General features: G+C 54.8%; 3 protein-coding genes and 1 long non-coding RNA gene across 7 annotated transcripts; 2 read left to right on the top strand and 2 right to left on the bottom strand.

Moving 5' to 3' along the window:
- Positions 1-587: 587 nt before the first annotated feature.
- On the top strand, positions 588-8103 carry RGL2 (ral guanine nucleotide dissociation stimulator like 2). Its single transcript, XM_058733541.1, has 18 exons — positions 588-711; positions 918-1117; positions 2411-2494; positions 2753-2931; positions 3050-3100; positions 3189-3486; positions 3755-4006; positions 4092-4195; positions 4293-4377; positions 4479-4547; positions 4744-4818; positions 5407-5439; positions 5562-5683; positions 5781-5876; positions 5975-6086; positions 6201-6491; positions 7174-7288; positions 7418-8103. Exons 2-18 carry the CDS (start codon positions 959-961, stop codon positions 7627-7629), a joined length of 2337 nt encoding a protein of 778 aa, XP_058589524.1. The 5' UTR covers positions 588-711; positions 918-958; the 3' UTR covers positions 7630-8103.
- Positions 8104-8760: 657 nt separating this feature from the next.
- Positions 8761-10527, bottom strand: PFDN6 (prefoldin subunit 6). 4 transcript variants are annotated; one of them, XM_058733558.1, is made up of 5 exons: positions 10447-10527; positions 9927-10005; positions 9611-9681; positions 9392-9516; positions 8761-9158 (listed from the first exon to the last, which is right to left on the bottom strand). In XM_058733558.1, exons 2-5 carry the CDS (start codon positions 9988-9990, stop codon positions 9029-9031), a joined length of 390 nt encoding a protein of 129 aa, XP_058589541.1. In that variant the 5' UTR covers positions 9991-10005; positions 10447-10527; the 3' UTR covers positions 8761-9028. The 4 variants fall into 4 exon arrangements, with proteins under 4 accessions (XP_058589541.1, XP_058589540.1, XP_058589543.1 ...); XM_058733557.1 differs by having other exon boundaries at positions 9927-10075; positions 10447-10473; XM_058733560.1 differs by lacking the exon at positions 10447-10527 and adding an exon at positions 10224-10363.
- Positions 10359-18616, top strand: WDR46 (WD repeat domain 46). Its single transcript, XM_058733548.1, has 16 exons — positions 10359-10419; positions 10659-10839; positions 10945-11157; positions 11267-11347; positions 11488-11600; positions 11720-11807; positions 11973-12034; positions 12310-12414; positions 12503-12653; positions 12776-12911; positions 13105-13204; positions 17160-17473; positions 17622-17716; positions 17891-17986; positions 18135-18248; positions 18344-18616. Exons 2-16 carry the CDS (start codon positions 10771-10773, stop codon positions 18443-18445), a joined length of 1839 nt encoding a protein of 612 aa, XP_058589531.1. The 5' UTR covers positions 10359-10419; positions 10659-10770; the 3' UTR covers positions 18446-18616.
- On the bottom strand, positions 13563-17161 carry LOC131514034 (uncharacterized). Its single transcript, XR_009262892.1, has 2 exons — positions 16997-17161; positions 13563-15150 (listed from the first exon to the last, which is right to left on the bottom strand). It is a non-coding gene; the product is annotated as an uncharacterized LOC131514034 (long non-coding RNA).
- Positions 18617-18870: the final 254 nt, after the last annotated feature.

Raw genomic sequence — 18870 nt, 5'->3', positions numbered from 1 at the left:
GGGCGCCACCCAAGGCGGGGAGGACGCCCTCTAGCAAAACGCACTGGGGGTGGGCAGAAGGGAGCGCAGATACTAGCGCCGAGCGCCGGGAGTGTCGAATCTGGAACCGGATGTGTCGACTTCCTGCTCCGCCCCCTTGCGAGAGGGCCGGAACCCAGCGCTCTTCGGAAAACGCGGAGTGGATTCCGGTCCGCTACACGCGTGGGTGTGGGTGGGGAGTGTAACCCCGCGGGGTGGAGTAACCGATCCCTCTCCACCTAAAGCGCTTCCCACGGTTGTTTTAGCCTCGGCGTTGTGTAGTGGGGAGGGGAATGTCAAATTCGGCCCCTGTCCTCCCTCGGGAGCTGGAGACCGGCATCCATTCCAATTAAGTGTGGGGCGAAGAGGGCTCCAGGATCCCCGAGTAGGGGGTCCCGAGCACAGCGGAGCTGGGGACCCGGGCTCCTGGGTTCTGGCCGCTGGGCATCCAGGGCTCCCCTAGTCCGCAACCCTGGCTCCTGTCCTCACTTCCTTCCCTTTTTGGCTCCTGCTGTCGGAGCCGGCGGACGTGGGGGGGAGCGGAAAGGGCGGGAGGGCCCGGGAGCCTGGCGGGGGGGTAACGGGGGTGCGGAAAAGCCGAGGAGGGGACTCGGTCCAGGGACTCGTCTGGGGACTGGAGACCGACGGGAACAGCGGCCCGGGACCCGCGCTGCTCCCACCATTCCCGAGCAGGTCAGAGCCAGAACACCCTGTGACCCTGCCCGTTCCCGTACCCCCTCATCCCCCAAATGCACGAGGGCCCCCCATATTCCACTCCTATGTTGCCCCCCCCAGGACCTCCATACGGTTACCTAGGCACCCACCCGCGTCCCTCTCCTCCCCGATTCCCCGCGCCAACCTGACTCTCCACCTGCCCCCCTCCCTCCGTTTCTCCCCAGGCGCCCCCATGGCCCGGCCCCGCTGATTCCTTCACTCGGCCATGCTCCCGCGGCCCCTGCGGCTGCTTTGGGACACGAGCCCCCCCGGGGGAGTCGTGCTGAGCAGCTTCCGGAGCCGAGACCCCGAAGAGGGTGGGGGCCCAAGTGGCCAGGGCGTGGGCGGGGGGCAGGAGGAAGAGGAGGAGGAGGAAGAAGACGAGGTGAGACGCGGGTGGTGGGGAAGTCGGGGAGGTATAAATTTCGGAGACTCTCCACCTTTCTCTGGTGTCTGTGTGTCCCTTCATCTCTTTCCCTCAGCCTCAGTTATTTCCGCGCCTCTTGCTGGGTGGCTGCCTGTCTCCCCGCTGCGGGGAGTCCCGGAATTTCCGTGGCTCTCTGTGGCAGTGTGACTCAGGACCTGCCCGCAGGAACCTTCCCTGTTACTGCCAGAGCGTCTGGCTCTCTGTCCTGCGGGTCTCAGGCTCTACCTGCTTATGCTAGAGTGTGCCTGCCTCTTTGGGCATTGTGTCTTGGTCCCTGTCTCCCTCCTTGTTTTTGTTTGGCGGGGAGGGGTTTGTTTCCACAGTAACCGACTCCTCTGACTCTGGGATTGGGAAGGAACCGTTCGATTTTGTGACCCCTCCCCCTCTCCTGCTGGGCAATGAGTGGAGGCGGGAAGCCCAGGTTCTCGGACTTTGGAGGAAAGATCCCAGATTGAGTGTGTGTGGGGGGCGGTAACCAGCTTTCCTCCGGGACTAATGGTGGTGGCCAGAAGCAGGATTCGGGGCCTCAGGAGGGGCCAGAAATTGGATTCGGGGCCCCAAGGCCCTGGACTCCTGGGTCCAGAGACTGGGTGAGGGCAGGGTGACTGGCAGGGCTGGTTTTTCGGGATCGGTTGGGGGAGGGGCTGGGGCCACGTGACTCTGAGTCTGCGCCCCCCCCTCCCCCCCAATCATCCCAACTTCCCCTTCTCCTTCCTGTACTGGGATTTGAGCCGCCACCTCGAGGGGGTCTCCAGCATTGAGGGACCAGGGGGAAGGGGGCTAAGGGGAAGGACTAACTCTTAGGGCTCGGTCAGTTCCTGCGGGGGAGGGGGGGAGGGCGGAGCTTGCGGCTGTGCCTGTGACTGAGGTTCCAGCTTCTCAAGGTCTCTGCCTCTGGCTTTCTGCCTCTCTCGCTTCCCCTTGCGCCTTGCTTCTGTGCTGTGTTGGGGTTCAGCTCTGGGGGGAAAGGGCCACAGCGGTCTCCAGGCCCAGGGTTCGTGCATTCCACCCACCTCCCCACTGCCACCCCCTCGACTCCACCGGGCCCTGAGGCGGCTTGGGGGGGGCTGTCTGGGCCCCAGTGGGGGAGACCTGGGGTCACCAGCCCCCCCCACCCCTCGCACTCGCTGGTACTGTCCCCCGCCACCACAGGTGAGGGGTACAGAGGGAGGAGTAGGGCCTGGGGGTGAGGGCTGGGGCCTGTGGGGGGTGGTGTGAGATTGTCTGACTTCCCCTTCCTTGCTCCTCCAGGCCCCTGTGTCTGTCTGGGATGAGGAGGAGGATGGTGCCATATTTACTGTCACAAGCCGCCAGTATCGGCCTCTTGATCCCCTGGTGAGACCCTGACTTTGGCTTCTCACCTCTGACCCATCATCACCACCCAGCCCCCTTTCCTCTGGCCAACTTTTTGGCCAGAGTGCTAAGTTGGAGGTCTAGAGACCTGGACTCTGCCATGTGACTTAGATCAAGTCTTTTGCCCTCTCTGAATCTCATATGACGAGCCTGGACCATCTCCTAGGTCTGGGATTTTCCCCAGAGATCTAGGGGCAAAGGTGAAAAAAGGGTCAGTAATTGTCCTTCTGTCTCCAACAGGCCCCAACGCCTCCCCCGCGTTCCTCTCGAAGGCTCCGAGCTGGCACTCTGGAGGCCCTGGTCAGACACTTGCTGGATGCTCGGACATCAGGGGCTGACGTGACCTTCACATCAGCTTTCCTGGCCACCCACCGGGCCTTCACCTCCACGCCTGCCCTGCTAGGGCTTGTGGCTGACAGGTCAGGGTCATAAGGGACCAAGATGGTATCTGGCTTTCTAAAGCCGGAAAATCCCACCAAAGTAGTCAAAGCCACTGGGGGTCGGGAAAAAATGGGCAGATAGAATCTCTTCTCCCAGGCTGGAAGCTCTTGAATCTCATCCTACTGATGAACTAGAGAGGACAATAGGGTGAGTGACCCCGACTGTTAACCTCACAGTTCCCTCTGGCTGAGCTGCAGCTTGATACCTGACCCCTGGCTGCTTCCCCTTCTCCCAGGGTAGCCATCTCTGTACTGTCAACCTGGCTGGCCTCTCACCCTGAGGATTTTGGCTCTGAGGTCAAGGGTCAGCTTGACCGGCTTGAGAGCTTCTTGCTTCGGACAGGGTATGCAGCAGGGGAGGGTGTTGGGGGGGGCAGCGCTGACCTCATCCGCAACCTCCGGTCCCGGGTGGACCCCCAGGCCCCCGACCTTCCTAAGTCCCTGGCCCTCCCCGGCGACCCCCCTGCTGACCCCACGGATGTCCTGGTGTTCCTCGCTGACCACTTGGCCGAACAGCTGACCCTGCTAGATGCGGTGAGACCCTGACCTCTGACCCCATCCCCCCCCCGCCTTACTAACCTCTCCCTCACTCCAAATCCTTTCCTTGCTTCCAACCCTTCCTGATCCAGCTCCCAGCTTCCTCTGTCCACTCAGTTTTGACCTTTCTCCCTTTCCCCTTGATTGTTACCCTTCACACCCTGTGCCCCTTTGGTTCTTGGCCACCTGAGATCCTCACACCTTTGATATTGGAAGGCTGACCTCGCTTGACTATGAACCTTAACCTCTGACCTCTGCCCTGCAGGAGCTGTTTCTCAATCTGGTCCCCTCTCAGTGCCTGGGGAGCCTGTGGGGTCATAGAGACCGGCCAGGACATTCCCACCTCTGCCCGTCTGTCAGAGCTACTGTCACACAGTTCAACAAGGTGGCAGGGGCTGTGGTCAGCTCTGTCCTGGGGGCTACCTCAACTGGAGAGGGGCCTGGAGAGGTGACCATTCGGCCACTCCGTCCTCCCCAGAGGGCTCGGCTCCTGGAGAAGTGGATCCGTGTGGCAGAGGTAAGAGAGAGGCTTGGCCTCGTTGGGGACCCTGGTGTTGAGAGAGAGGTCCCAAAGCTCTGGCCTGCCTCTGTGACCCCCACAGGAGTGTCGTCTGCTCCGAAACTTCTCTTCGGTTTATGCTGTTGTGTCGGCCCTGCAGTCCAGCCCCATCCACAGGCTTCGAGCAGCCTGGGGGGAAGCAGCCAGGTGGGGAGGATGGGGCACTGGCCTGGAGCTGAGGGCTGGGAAGAGGCGTGGGGGTGAGCCTGGCCCATCCTCAAGGTTGCTGCCTTCCACCCTTCAGGGACAGCCTCAGAGTCTTCTCCAGCCTCTGCCAGATTTTCTCCGAGGAGGATAATTATTCCCAGAGCCGGGAGCTCCTTCTGCAGGTGAGGCCCTATTCCCTGGTGTTCCCAGCCACCCCTGCTCCCCGTGCCACACGTGCCACACCTATATCTCCTTGTTCTGTCCCCTCCCTCCCCCCGCCCAGGAGGCGAAGCTGCAGCCCTCTCTGGAGCCAAATTCCAAGAAGGCCCCGAGGTCTGGCTCCCGGGGTGGGGTGAGTGACCAGTTGTGGGGTGGTTGTGAAGGAGTAAGGAGTGTGTGGGGGGCAGCAGACTGAGGGATGTAGAGGGGAGGCATAGCGGGGTGGGGGAATTAAATTTGTCCTTCAAGACAATGGGATAGGAAAGTGCAGAGCAGTGGAGAGCTCTCAGATCAGGGGCGGGGGGTCTAATCCTGACCTCTGACCTCAGGGTGTGGTCCCATATCTTGGCACCTTCTTGAAGGACCTGGTGATGCTGGATGCAGCCTCCAAGGATGAGCTGGAGGTTGGTGGTGTGTGTGTTAACGTGTGCATTGTGATGAGGGAACAAATGGGCCTCAGGGCCAGACAGACCTTCCAGAAAGGTGCCGTGGGGTGTTAGCGCTTGAACTCCAGGGCTTGAGCCAGATTGCCAGAATTCTGGTTCTGTTACTTTGGCAAGTTGCTTGACTTCTTTGTGCCTAGTGATCTGTAAACAGGAAACCAGTGACAGTGTGTATGTCAGTCTGTTATTATGAGGATTAAGTGAATTAATGTTTGGCAAGTGCTTAGAACATGCCCTAAATGTAAGCGTATGTAGCATTTGTTAAATAAACAAACATTGAGATCTCGGGCAAGTTCCTCATTCTCTCTGAGCCCTGATTTTCTCATCTATGAAATGGACACCCTTTCTACCTGTGACCATTCAATTTCAAGGGTAAAGTAGGGGGCTTAGGGCATGACGGGAGTGAGGGGGAGCCAGGGAAAGGACAGAGAAGTCAGAGGCCTAGCGAATGAAGTGTGTGTGAGTTGAATGTGGATGTGTGTGTGCTTGGAAAGGGGTAGTCTCTCTGTGGCAGGGTTGGGCTTCACCCCATCCCCATTATTTTTGCAGAACGGATACATCAATTTTGACAAGCGGAGGAAGGTGAGGGGAGTGCATGGGCCAGATGCTAGACATCTCTAGTCATGTCCCAGGAAGGGGAGGGAGATGGGGAAAGTCGGGGGTCCCTGAGTTTTGGCTCCTGCAGACTGTGGGCTCCTTCCTAGGAGTTTGCTGTCCTTTCGGAACTGCGGCGGCTCCAGAACGAATGTCGTGGCTATGACCTCCGACCTGACCCTGATATTCAGCGGTGGCTACAGGGGCTCCGGCCACTGACAGAGGCCCAGAGGTGACTGGCTGGGCAAGGTTGGGACTCCAGGGCTGGGGTTGAGTGTGGGGATCGGTGTGTCACGTCCTGACTTCTGCCCATTTCCCTCCCTTCACAGCCATCGAGTGTCCTGTGAGGTGGAGCCACCTGGTACCAGTGACCCTCCTGCCCCACGGGTGCTTCGGCCAACGCTGGTCATCTCACAGTGGACAGAGTGAGGGAGTCCGCGGGTAGGGGGGGTAGCATCTTGGGGAAGCTACTTGGGAGAAGAGCCCTTCTTCTTCTGACCCTCCCCGTCTCTTGCCACTCCAGGGTTCTGGGCTCTGTTGGAGGTCCCACCCCTCTTGTCTCCTGGGACCGGCCCAGCGTCGGGGGAGGTGACGTACCTGGAGCCCCTGCCCCTCTGCTGACGCGGCTGGCCCAGGTGAGCCCTGTTCCCGATCTCTGACCTCTGACTCAACACTGAACCTGCCCTTGTGAATGTTTCTTGCTTGACTTCTCTGCCTTCATGCCAGTCCCCCATGTTGTTTGTCCCCAGCACATGAAGTGGCCGTCTGTCTCATCTCTGGACTCTGCCCTGGAAAGCACTCCATCTTTGCACAGTCCGGCTGACCCCAGCCACCTCTCTCCCCCAGCGTCCTCTCCCAGGCCTTCTCGAGGTCACCGCCGCTCCGCCTCCTGTGGCTCCCCACTCAGTGGGGGTGCAGAGGGGGCCTCCAGGGGGACTGGATGTGGGGGAGGGGGGCCTGGGCCGGGGGCCTCTGATTGCCGAATCATCCGAGTCCAGATGGAGCTGGGGGAAGATGGTAGCGTCTACAAGAGCATCTTGGTGAGGAAGCTGTGGGCTGGGGGTAGGGGTGAAGGATGATGCCTTGTGGGGCTACAGGTGTTGTCTTAGGTTTGAATAGCCAAGAAGAGGATGATTCTAGTTTTAATTCTGACCTTTGGTTATGGCAGCTGTTTTCTTATTTTTTTTAAGTTTATTTATTTACCTTGAGAGGGACAGAGAGAGTGTGCGCACATAAGTGGGGGAGGGACAGAGGGAAGGAGGGAGAGAGAGGGGGGGAGAGAGAGGGCATCCCGAGCAGGCTCCATGCTGTCAGTGCGGAGCCCAGCTTGGGGCTTGATCTCAAGAGTCGTGAGATCATGACCTGAGCTGAAACCAGGATTCGGATGCTTAACTGACTGAGTCACCCAGGCTCCCCAAGGTTATGGCAGCTGTTTTATTTTAAAGGCTACTTTGCATTAGCTGCTGCACCTTGAATTTTGGTGGCCATATTAGATTTTCAGAACCAACGGCAGTTTTGTCATAGGGAAGCAGCCCTATTTCACTGGACACCATGGAGTATAGGCTTGTGCGGTACAGGGAACCACCGTATAGGGTTTCCCTGTTCATTCTAAAGTGTTTGACACCGGTAACCATTTTTGGTTGGGATCAGTGGTTAGAACTGAAAGGCTAGAAAGCAGAGGTGATGGCCAATTTATTGTCCTTTTGGTCTCTGTCCTGCCAGGTGACAAGCCAGGACAAGGCTCCGAGTGTCATCAGTCGTGTCCTTAAAAAAAACAATCGTGATTCTGCAGTGGCTTCGGAGTATGAGCTAGTGCAGCTGCTACCGGGGGAGCGAGGTGAGAGGCCATGAAGGAAGTCAGATTTGGGCGGAGAGGGATGCCCAGCAGTGGGAAGGCGTCCACAACCAGGTGGTTGTGGGGGGAATGACCATGTTTGTTCTCGACACTCCCTCTCTGAACACACAGAGCTGACCATCCCACCCTCGGCTAACGTCTTCTACGCTATGGATGGAGCTTCGCACGATTTCCTCCTACGGCAGCGGCGAAGGCCCTCTCTTGCTACACTGGGTCTCACCAGCAGCCCCTCTGCCTCAGGAACTCCCCCAAGTGAGGGAGGAGGGGGTTCCTTTCCCAGGATCAAGGCCACAGGGAGGAAGATTGCCCGGGCACTGTTCTGAGGAGGAAGCCCTGCCGGCACAACAGAACTCATGGTGGCCATAGCAGATGTGGGTAGCCATCCTGAATGGTGGCAGTCATGTTGCACTGGGAAGAAACCCAGAAAGGTGGCCAACCACCCTGGGGCAGTGAAGTGCCACTGGTTTACCAGACGGCTGAGGGATTCAGCTTTGGGGGAATTGGTAATCTTGGTAACCAAGTTGGATACCTGTGTATAGCTCCCTACTTTCCATGAATGCGGCACACAGCTAGTGGTAGAAAATGGAATCGGTTTCTGATTCCTGACCACATCCTAGCATGCCAGGGGCCAAGGAAAGGCCTGCAAGGAGGGAGAGAAGAAAAGCCTAGAGGCTCTGAGCCCTGGGGAGAGGGGATGGCAAGAAGTAGGTTCTAGTAGGAGTTCTTTTTCCTACTGTGGGGTTTCCCGTCACTGTGACAACACTAAGATAATAAACCAAAACACTACGTAAATTCTACTCCCTTGTCGTTGCAGTGTGTATGGTCTAGCTGCTGGGAGTGGGGGTAGAGAGTTGGCTGAAAGTAGACGCCAAGTAACAAGAAAGAGGCCAGTGTTTTCTCCCCATTTCTATCCCATTGCTGAAAGTGAGGTGTTGGTGAAAACAGTTTCCTCACAAGTTTTTGTGAGGAAATTGCTCCCCAGCAACCCCTCCACCCCAGTCCTTTTATTTGCTCTTAAGTTTTTCTCCGCAGTTGTCACAGACCCATGTCAAGTACCACCCACCCAATTAAAGTGATCCATATGAAGGACAACCCCCGGTTGAAAATTTGTAAGAAACAATTTTAGGACAAAGAAATGGAAGAACAACTCTGTGGATACTGTCTAAATTTGGAGCATTCCATGTTGGGATTTCAAATCCATCTAAGCTACATTCAAACACATTCCAGAAAGAGACTGACGAGAGATGCCAGGGCTACTTGGAAGATGGCAAGAAATCATAGCAAGGAGGGTCACCACATTTCACCCTGCGGTCTCAGTTTAGATTACTGTGAGTCTGGCAATTGAACTGACATTCCCAACAACTGTTGTGATGCAAATGCCCTTCCCGTGTTTCTTAAAGGGGTTTGCCACCCAAGATAAGGGAGAATTCAGCGTTGTACATACAGGCAAGAAGTAGGTTTGAGACATTTCAGATTTTACTCTCAAGAAAGAAGAAAGGATTACTCTGCCACAGAGAGATTCCAGTTACAAGAATTTGGGACCTGAGGGAGTAATATAGGTGGTGTATATATAAAGTGAAAGGGGCCTGGGGGACGGATGGTAAACAATTATGACAGAAGTGGCTGGTCAGAAAACAGCCAGGTGTTTTCACATTTTATTAGCTACAGTATAGACCCTAGAGCTGCCTCATTCCCTCCCCTCCCCCTCCCCCCACCACGGGGTCAGGCCTTCCCAGAAGCCCCTGCCTTGGCTGCCTGGGCCCGCTGGAACTCCTGCTGCAGCTGAGCCAGGGTCTCCCTCTGTTGCTCTGACTGCCGTTCAAGGTCGCGGAGCTGCGATTCATATCGCTTACTGAAGAGAGGTAAGAGAGACAAGCAAATAAGGAGAAATTAATGGGACTTACTAAGGAAGGTGATGAAAGCAAGGAAGAGATTGATGGGGAGGAACTTTGAGATCTGGGGGAGGGTTTGGAGGAACTGGACAACCGGGGGGGGGGGTACTCTGGAGCTACACTATAATGGTTTTGGAACACCTCTCCCCCAGCCCTGTCGGGTGCATTGCAGGCTGCTGGAAGAAAGACTCACATTTCAGCTGTGATATAGTCCAGCCTCTTCCCCACTGTGGCGCGGGCCTCTCCCAGCTCCTGTTTGACCAGCACAGGACCCAGAAGTTTAAAGACCACGTTGGACCCATCTAGCAGGGCCAGTTCCTGGTGGAGGGATGGGACATAAATGATCAATCACTGCCAGTATAGGTCCCTCCTCGCCCCCACCCCCACCCCGCCCCGCAAATCCCTCTCTCACCTCCTTCACAATATTATTTTCTGTTAGTTGCGCCTCAAGCTTCTGCCGCCCTGACATGGATTTACTCAAGTCTGGGGGTTGGGGGGAAACGTTTGATTAGCAACATCAAATGTGCCGCCTGATCCCAACGCTGGAGAGAACAAAATGGAGCTGAGGAAGGAGGGAAGGACGGGGCGGCTGGTCAGTGGGTGGGGAAGAGCACTGAGATGGGGGAAGGAGCTGCCCGCGGGGACTCGGGCAGAAACATTATCTTGGTTTGGCTCTGGACTGTGAGTGAAGGGATTGGGGCGAGGCCACACCGACCCTGCTCCCTTACCCTTCTGTAGCTGCTGATATTTCTCCACTTCTCCCTGTAGCTTCTTCTGGATTAGCTCAGCCATGGCGGGGACGAAGGCCTGCGGGGAGCGGGAGAGGGGCGCAGGGTCTCACTCTGGGAGGTACTCAAGCTCCCCTTTCTGGCCTGGCCTGCGGAAATGACGGCACTGTTGAGAGACACCCTCCCGGGGCACCGCAGCCTCTCCCCGTCCCGCAGAGCCACTCTATCCCGGTCCCAGGGGGAGGCGGCTGAGGCTAAGACCCCCAAACCCCTCAACCGTAACCCAGCCCTACTCACGTTCTCCCTTCACTATTACTAAACCTGGAAGTAAACAAAGGATGCTGGGAAAAGAGGGTGCCGGAAGTTGTCCTCCTACGCATGTCGGGAACTGTAGTTTGGGCAGGTTTAATGAATGGTGTTCCGCCAAAAAAAGACTGTACTCGGGAAGGTTTAGGCAAGATGGGGAAACGAAGCCGGAAAGAGAAACTGTATTGTTTCTTGGGCCTCAGCCTCAGATTACCTTTCATTCATTACTCGGGCATAAGCTGCTGCTAGGGAGGGAGGAGAGAGAGAGAGAGAGAGAGAGAGAGAGAGAGAGAGAGGAGAGAGAAAGCGCGCGAGAGAGCGAGAGAGCGAGAGAGAGAGAGAGAGAGAGAGAGAGAGCGAGAGAGAGCGCGCGCGCGCGCGCGCGCGCAAGAGCCCTCATTTAAGATGGCGCTTAGAAGGCTTCAGATCTGGTACGGCGCTGATTGGATGACGGCCGGCCGACTTCCGGGAGTTTCCAAGCCGACTGTGAGACAGCTGAGAGGAGTTTTGCACGTGGATCGTCGTTCGGGTGGGCTAGATGGAGACAGTCCCCAAACCGAGCAGAGATGTCCCGCCCAAGAAGAACAGACTTCAGGCCAAGAAGAAGGTAGAGACCTCCCTGGGGTGGAAGAGAAGTTTTTAGCTGTGGGGTCGCGGGGGGCGGGGCGCGGCGCGGGCTGCGGAGTGTTAAGAGCTCCTGCTCTGCCCGTAGAAACCCCGGAGGTACTGGGAGGAAGAAACCACTCTGACCGCTGCTGGAGCTTCTCCGGGGCCCCCTGGTAACAAGAAAAGGAATCGTGAGCTCCGCCACCAGAGGCCAAAGAACACTAACATCCCAAAAAAGTCTCGGTTCTCCAGAAAGCCTCAGCTCCCGAAGAAACCCCGAGAGCGGAGGAATCCGGGGCCTCAGCGGAGTTTGTCCGGGGTGAGCCTGGGACCTGATAAGGTGGTGGGGCAAGTCGCCTTGTACTTTACGCGTGCGAGGGTTGGGGGTCAGCCCTAGCCTGTCTTCTAATTATTACCTCCTTCCCCAGGCCCAGGATCCATTTCCAGGCCCTGCCCCCGTCCCTGTGGAGGTGGCTCAGAAGTTCTGTCGCATTGACAAATCCAAAAAGGTGAGGACCAGCCAGAGAGTGGGGAAGGGTTGCAGCCCGAGAGTATATGAGTGGGGATGGAGGGGGGCTGTGTGGCTCTCGCGGAATCCTACATAATGTCCGGTTCTTCTCTCACCTCTCCACCACCAACGATATTATAGCTGCCGCATTCGAAATCCAAAACCCGAAGCCGACTTGAAGTGGCTGAAGCTGAGGAACAGGAAATAAGCATTAAAGCTGCTCGCTCTGAGCTGCTTCTGGCTGAGGAACCCGGGTAAGTGGACTCTCGTGTGGGCCTCCCCAGGCCCTGCTTTATGGGGCTGTCCCTTATCATTTTCACGCTGGTACACCCACTTCATATTAGGAAGTTTTACTGCTAATACTCACTCCTAGGTTTCTGGAAGGGGAGGATGGGGAAGACACGGCAAAGATACGCCAGGTGGACATTGTGGAGGCTGTGGATATTGCAAGTGCAGCCAAGGTGAGTCTGAGATTGGAAAAAGGGGCTACTGGCTACATTGGTGGTGCAGAGCAAGACGGAAGTGGGGACTACAAGAGGGAATTATTGAAAGAAGCCAATTATTTCTTGACTTTCTCTCTCTCTCCCCCCCCCCCCCCCTTTTTTTAATGATATTCCCTTTCCTAGCATTTTGATTTGAACTTGCGGCAGTTTGGACCCTACAGACTGAATTACTCCCGAACTGGAAGGTAAGGCTGGATGTCAGTGACTCTTGAACTAGGATATGGTTGCATCTCCTTAAACACTTCAGCCATGTTCACCTCAGCCAGACCAGTGTATGTTTAGGCCGATGATGGGCGGGGTGGGGGGAATGGAGGGAGCGGTCCTGTGATTTGCTTGCATGTGAGGTTGAGCATGTAAAAATGTCTCATTGGAGAGGAGGGGCTGGTGTGGGGCAGACCTCAGATGGTCTGAGTCACGGTGCTTCCCTGCACTGACACTGCCTGTTCCCCACCTCTAACAGACACCTGGCTTTTGGAGGGCGCCGGGGTCATGTGGCCACCCTTGACTGGGTAACAAAGAGGCTCATGTGCGAGATCAACGTCATGGAGGCAGTGCGGGACATCCGGTCAGTGGGGGGGCGAGGCATCCCATTCTCGATTGAATGACGGTCCCTTGACCCCTGTCCCACTGAACCACTCTTGCCTTCCTCCCAGGTTTCTGCATTCAGAGGCACTGTTTGCCGTCGCTCAGAATCGTTGGCTTCACATCTATGACAACCAGGGCATCGAGCTCCACTGTATCCGCCGCTGTGACCGTGTCATGCGGCTTGAGTTCCTGCCTTTTCACTTCCTTCTGGCCACGGCCGTGAGTGGCAATGGAACACGGGGACTGGGCGGCAGCCCTTGAGAAGACTGCTTCTTCTCTGGGATCCCACTAGAAGGACAGAGGGCAATCAGGACTCATTCTGATCTCTCTCTTTCTCTCAGTCAGAGACAGGGTTTCTGACCTACCTGGATGTGTCAGTGGGAAAGATCGTGGCAGCTCTGAATGCTCGGGCTGGACGGCTGGATGTCATGACTAAGAACCCTTACAATGCCGTTATCCATCTCGGACACAGCAACGGTTGGTCTCTAGCTGAGCTTTGACTCTTTGATCATCCTGACCTGCTTTGCTTCTATATTTGCACTTTGCACATCCCTTTAGATAGCCTCTATTCCTCTCTCTTGATACCTTTTGGCCTTGAGACCCCATCTTTCCCAAGTATAATCCCCTTAGCGCCTGTTGGTAACTTCAGTTCCTCTTCTCTCACATCCAGGGACTGTGTCCTTATGGAGTCCAGCCATGAAGGAGCCACTGGCAAAGATTCTCTGTCATCGTGGAGGGGTCCGGGCTGTGGCAGTAGATTCTACAGGCACGTAAGTCACTTGTTTGGTCATGAGGTGCTGGAGAGGTCGCCGCTGGGTATAGAGTATAGAGTATAGAAAGAGTATAGAGTATAGAAAGCAGTATGCCTTTAGGAGCATAGACTTGCAGTCAAGCTGCCCAGATTTAAATCCTGGTGTTAGCCACTGACGGGCCACGTAAGCATGGGCACACTCCATAACCTCTGTGTGCCACACACTCTTTCGTCACCCCAAGGGTGGGGATGAGTATCTAGCTCAAGCGGCAGGAAGCTTTTTCTGTAAAGAGCCAAATAGACTTTAGGTTTTGCTAGCCGAGAGGGAAATTCGAGCATGTTATGTAGGTACTTAAGAGAAAACAAAGCATCACAAATTTTTAGGCCATAAAGCTTAGAATATAATAATTGAATATAGCATTTTTGTAATACAGGTCTGATGGGAAGAACTGGATTCCTCTTTTTGAGGATAACATTTTGCTCAGTTAAGGTTAAAAGTTATAGTATTCTAAATCATCAAACTCATTTGCAAATGCTTGTTAGCATTGATCTGGGAAGAGATTTTACCTATTTGTCTTTGAAAACCTCTTTCACACAGATCGTGAGATAGGTGGCGCTTGAAACGTTGTCCAGTTATAATGGTATCCTTGTGAGTTGTGGTGTGCCCACAGTGGTGCAGAGATGAGATGCCATACGTGGTGTTGGTGTTGACCTCTCTCCTGTGCTCTTGTGGTGCAGAAGCAGCCCCAGAAGAAGCCAATGAAAGCATATGGTTGTGCTCCAGTAAAACTTACTTTGCAGACACTGAAATTTGAATCTCCTATAACTTTCACCTGTTTCAAAAGATTTTTATTTTTTCCTGCTACTTAAAAATGTAAAAACCATTTGGAGCTCCAGGGCTGTACAGAAGCAAGTGGTGGGCTGGATTTGTTTGGCGCATGGGCTATAGTTTGCCAAGCCCTGGGCTTAGTTCATAGGCTGTCACAGGCGGCCCGTGTCAACACGAGTTAAAGCTTGTAGGGTTTAGTGTGGTGCCCAGGGAGTACGGAGCACTGGCTTTCACCACTGGCATCCTTGAAGATGATCATTCTCTTGAGTTCTGGCTGGTGATGTGAGGGGTAGGAGTAGGGGGCCTGCTTCGAATTGCTGTCTCTCCTGAGAGTTTGCAGCTGCCCAGCTGTGCTGTCTGATTCGTACATATGTGTGGACCTGGTGCACTGTTTTCTGCATGAGTTCCCTCTAATGGGATCAGTGGATGTTCCTCTTAATTCCTTTCATTGTCAGGCACTCACTGGGCACCTGCTGCAGACTAGGCTCTGTGCTGAGGTTCTGGGGGTACAAGGGTGAATGGGCTGTTGAGCCTGTCATGGGGCAGTATTCTACTTTATGTTCAGAAACGGGACTGTGGTTGACGGAAACGATTAGCCAGGAGACACGCTTAGTTCCTACTAAGTTGTCTTCTGTTGCCCCAGATTTAATGTGTCCATCGTGGGATAGGTCACCCCACTCCCCAGAGTTCCTCCAGGCTTGCTCCCTTTCTGTCACACTTTCCAGTCACCCAGAATTTGACTGGACACCTCCAGCTAGCTCCATTGCCCTGTGATCTTCAGCCATCAGTAAGGGCAGGAACCAAATTGCTGTTGACTGGGTGCTTTCTGGGTGCCCAGGCTCTACTGCTTGTTTTGGTGGCATCCTTTCGTTACTGCCCACGCTTCCCTGTGAGGTCCTGGCTGCTTTCCCCTCAAGGGCCTCTCTGAGGTCCATTTCTGTCCATTCTTGCTGCCTCTTATTGAACACATGTGATATTCACAGACACTTTCCAGCCTCTGATTGTTCCTCCTGCTGGCAAGTCCTGGGTGCTGCTGGCAGACTAATCTGCTTTCCTCCTTTTACACTGCTGCTCAGGAATCTTGTACATGAAATGTGAACTCCATCACTTTATTTTCAAATGGTTTCAAAGAAAGTCTGTAAAAAAAAAAAAGGGGGGGGTGCCGCCTAGGTGGTTCAGTCACTAAGCGTCTGACCCTAGCTCAGGTCATGATCTCACAATTTGCAAGTTCGAGCCCCGCATCAGGGTCTGTGCTGGCAGCTCAGACCCTGGAGCCTGTTTTGGATTCTATGTCTCTCTCTGCCCCTCCAGTTGCATGCTTGCATGCTCTCTCAAAAATAAACGTTAAAAAAAAATTTTTTTTTAAAGTCTGGAAAAGGAATAGCCCAGTAGTCCCCAACTTATAAAAACTTTTCAGATGCTCAGACCCCCTTGCCCTCCCGTAGTTGTACCTTAGGGGCCGAGAGATATGCTTCAACCATTTTTACTCTGTATTTGTGCCAGTTTGGCTTTAGGAGAATGCTTTCTGTGGGCCATTGAACCTATGTTGTCGTTTGCCTTCCCTAGACTGCTTTGGTCAGCTGCTGCTGTGCCCGAGGCCTAATCACGTAGTTTCCTGAGATTTGGTCAACACCTTGAGTACAGCTCTGGTCCTTGATCTTGGCCCAACTCTGCTTATCTCTGGTCCTTCTCAAGAGCACCTCAGATAAGCCACAGGGGCTCAAGATGAGGCTTCCTGGCTTCCTGGAGGCATTCTGGAAGCTGGCATTAGGACTGGATGGGATTCTTAGAACTAGACTGTTTTCTGCAGGGTTAGTAGCATGGTAGTGTAGCCTGGATGCCCTCTGGTCAGTGGGCTGGTATTTGTGCAGGGGATCCCAAAGGCAGGTATGTGTGGGGAGAGAAGCCAGTATGTTCCCTTGAATTGTGGGTTGACTGAAGGGTGTGACCTGTGTCCCAGGAGCCCTCCGTAATTCCTGGTTTGCATTGATGGTCTTTCCATCTGATGCAGCTGGGGCCCTGATTGTCTTGTGAGAAGTGTCCAGCTGGGCCTCTATTCAGCCCCATCACTAGGCTAGTTCCTTTCATAGGAGTCCTTCAGTACCCTCTTCTTTGGCTCACAGCCAAGGCTAAAAAGAGAGTCTGTGGCCCCTTAGCAAACTTACATACCCTGGCCTGGCTGGTCACCCTTTAGCCTCCCTCTCTGAGGAACATCATGAACATAGAAAATCCAACCTTGGAAAACAAACTACAGTGCACGATTCCTTGAGAGGATTGCCCTCCCTTTTTCCAGGGAAAGAGGGGGTGGGGCAGGGCCTCCTAGCTTATTACTTCATTACTTCCTAAGGTTTTCTCAGGTCCTCACAATCTTCCAGTTGTGGTCTGTCATTGCTGGAGAGCAGTGCTGGGGACTCTGGGTCCTCAGTCTGAGTTTAAAGAGCCCCTGCTGTTTGTCCCCTTGTGATCCTCCTGACATTTCCCACTGATCCCAAAAACAGACCTCTGCTTCCATTTCACTATCTCCACACTGATATTAATTCATTTGTACTTGCTATATGTTTCTTGAGAATGACCTAGAACAGCTCCTAGAGGTCCTCCCTGATCACTGCTGTTGATCCTTCTCTTTGCTGAGCCACTGTACTCCCTGTGGGTACAGTGGAACATCTCATTTAGGTACAGATGGGTGTGTGCACTGTCCCTTTGATTAAGACAGCAGACACTAATGGGGTGCTTGGGTGGCTCAGTTAAATGTCTTAACTTTAGCTCAGGTCATGATGGTCTGTGAGTTTGAGCCCCGCATTGGGCTCTGTGCTGACAGCTCAGAACTTGGAGCCTGCTTAGGATTCTGTGTCTCCCTCTCTCTGCCCCTCCCCCCTCACATTCTGTCTCTCAAAAATGAATAAACGTTAAAATATTAAAAGAAAAAAAAAAGAGGGAGAAGAGACACTAAAGAGACAGGCTGGACTTGAATTCTAGCTCTACCATTCACTCTTACTTGATTATCTTCCTCTGAGCTTCAGTTTCCTCATCTGTAAAAGGGAAATAAAAATTGTTTCTCCCCACCGAGACTTTATGCTTGCACTTGGCTATAGACCTGCACAGTAAGCCCACACTGCAGATTAATTGACCTCCCCGTCTCTACCAGGTACATGGCCACCTCTGGCCTGGACCACCAGCTGAAGATCTTTGATTTACGAGGGACGTTCCAGCCTCTGAGTGCTCGGACCCTGCCCCAGGGAGCAGGGCATCTGGTCTTTTCCCAGCGGGGACTGCTGGCTGCAGGCATGGGTGACGTGGTCAACATATGGGCAGGGCAGGGCAAGGCCAGCCTGCCCTCCCTGGAGCAGCCTTACCTCACCCACCGGCTCTCAGGCCACGTGCATGGCCTTCACTTCTGCCCCTTTGAAGACGTGCTGGGGGTGGGGCACACTGGGGGCATCACCAGCATGCTGGTACCTGGTGAGTGGGCCAGAGGATGGGGTCCAGTGAATGAACTCTGGATGGAAGTGTGGGTTGGCTTGTGATAGCCAGGAGCAAAAGGGCTTGGTTGGGCTGGAGCGGCTGGACTTGGTTCTGTTTATAGCTCCATGCTTCTCCCTCTTTCTAGGGGCTGCTGAGCCCAACTTTGACGGCCTGGAGAGTAACCCTTACAGGAGCCAAAAGCAGCGCCAGGAGTGGGAGGTGAAGGCCCTGCTGGAGAAGGTGAGCATGTACCTGCATGTGGTTTGGGCTGGGGGTAGGAAAAGCTCCCCATGGCCCCGGGGGTCTTGGGAAGAGTGGGATTCAGCAGCCCCCTGGCTTACGTCCCTCTTTGGATCATCCTCCTGTGGCTCCTGTGGCTCCTTACCCATTCCTGTCCCTCCGTGACACCTCCAGGTACCTGCAGAGCTCATTTGTCTGGACCCACGAGCCCTGGCAGAGGTTGATGTCATCTCTTTGGAGCAAGAAAAGAAGGAGCGGATAGAGAGGCTGGTATGAATCAGGCCCAAGTGCCCAGGCCCTTCCCCCCTTCACAGCCTCCCCCGTGCCATGTCCCCAGAAGTACGGCACAGCACATGGTACTGCCACGGTTCCTGGTCTCTGAGGCTCTTAGGGATTTTACCCTTGTCTCCTCTCTTAGGGCTACGACCCCGAGGCCAAGGCTCCTTTCCAGCCAAAGCCAAAGCAGAAGGGCCGCAGTTCTACAGCAAGCCTGGTGAAGAGGAAGAGGAAGGTCATGGATGAGGAGCACCGGGTAAATGACCACTGTGGGGGGTGGACCAGGTGTCCCGTGGGCCTCTGCCCTTGCCAGCCTGCCACTTCTCACCTTGCCGCCCTCTCACCACCCAGGATAAAGTCCGACAGAGCCTTGAGCAGCAGCCGCAGAAGCAAGAGAAGAAGGCCAAGCCCACGAGGGCCCGACCATCTGCCCTGGACAGATTTCTGCGCTGAGCCGTGCCCAAGGATGGCCTGAGAGCAACACTTTCCCCCTCGACTGCCCGTGGGGAAATGACCCTATTCCTTGGAATAAGGAGGGGGCAGTATGCCCCTTCCCCAGCTGGGTAGGGACAGCTGGCTCCTGGGCTGGGTTGGGATTAAAAAAGGTGGGGTTTTTTTGGATAATGTGTCTAGATCATTCTTAGGACCTGTTCCCCTCCCTTTGCCCAGGATGGGACTACTCTAGGATCTGAGGGGTCACGGTGTCCTGCTTCTACCCCCACCTCATATCTCGTCACTATAGCCTTAGCCTTGTTCTTTAGGGCCCTTCCTCCTCTCTTTCCCATGTCCCTGGAGAGGTCCTTCCCATCCAGCATGGTCTGGCAGCCTCCAGGCTCCCCAGGTATGTGTTCTTGGACTCCTGGTGATGACCACGCTGT

Source organism: Neofelis nebulosa, chromosome 6, assembly GCF_028018385.1.
Source record: "Neofelis nebulosa isolate mNeoNeb1 chromosome 6, mNeoNeb1.pri, whole genome shotgun sequence".
Classification (NCBI taxonomy): Eukaryota; Metazoa; Chordata; class Mammalia; order Carnivora; family Felidae; genus Neofelis; species Neofelis nebulosa.
The sequence above is the reverse complement of the archived record's forward strand: the minus strand, read 5'-3'. Positions and strand labels throughout refer to the sequence as shown.

Bases quoted from the DNA above. Each gene is read 5' to 3' on its own strand.
- PFDN6 (XM_058733558.1), bottom strand. From the start codon at position 9,990: ATGGCTGAGCTAATCCAGAAGAAGCTACAGGGAGAAGTGGAGAAATAT. The intron at 9,517-9,610 runs GTGAGAGAGGGA...TCCCTCCACCAG, and splicing joins AAAATAATATTGTGAAGGAG to GAACTGGCCCTGCTAGATGG. The intron at 9,159-9,391 runs GTGAGTCTTTCT...ACCTCTCTTCAG, and splicing joins GACTATATCACAGCTGAAAT to TAAGCGATATGAATCGCAGC.
- WDR46 (XM_058733548.1), top strand. From the start codon at position 10,771: ATGGAGACAGTCCCCAAACCGAGCAGAGATGTCCCGCCCAAGAAGAAC. The intron at 12,654-12,775 runs GTGAGTGGCAAT...TCTTTCTCTCAG, and splicing joins ACTTCCTTCTGGCCACGGCC to TCAGAGACAGGGTTTCTGAC. The intron at 13,205-17,159 runs GTAAGTCACTTG...CGTCTCTACCAG, and splicing joins GCAGTAGATTCTACAGGCAC to GTACATGGCCACCTCTGGCC.
- RGL2 (XM_058733541.1), top strand. From the start codon at position 959: ATGCTCCCGCGGCCCCTGCGGCTGCTTTGGGACACGAGCCCCCCCGGG. The intron at 2,932-3,049 runs GTCAGGGTCATA...CTCTTCTCCCAG, and splicing joins CTAGGGCTTGTGGCTGACAG to GCTGGAAGCTCTTGAATCTC. The intron at 5,684-5,780 runs GTGACTGGCTGG...CTCCCTTCACAG, and splicing joins CCACTGACAGAGGCCCAGAG to CCATCGAGTGTCCTGTGAGG.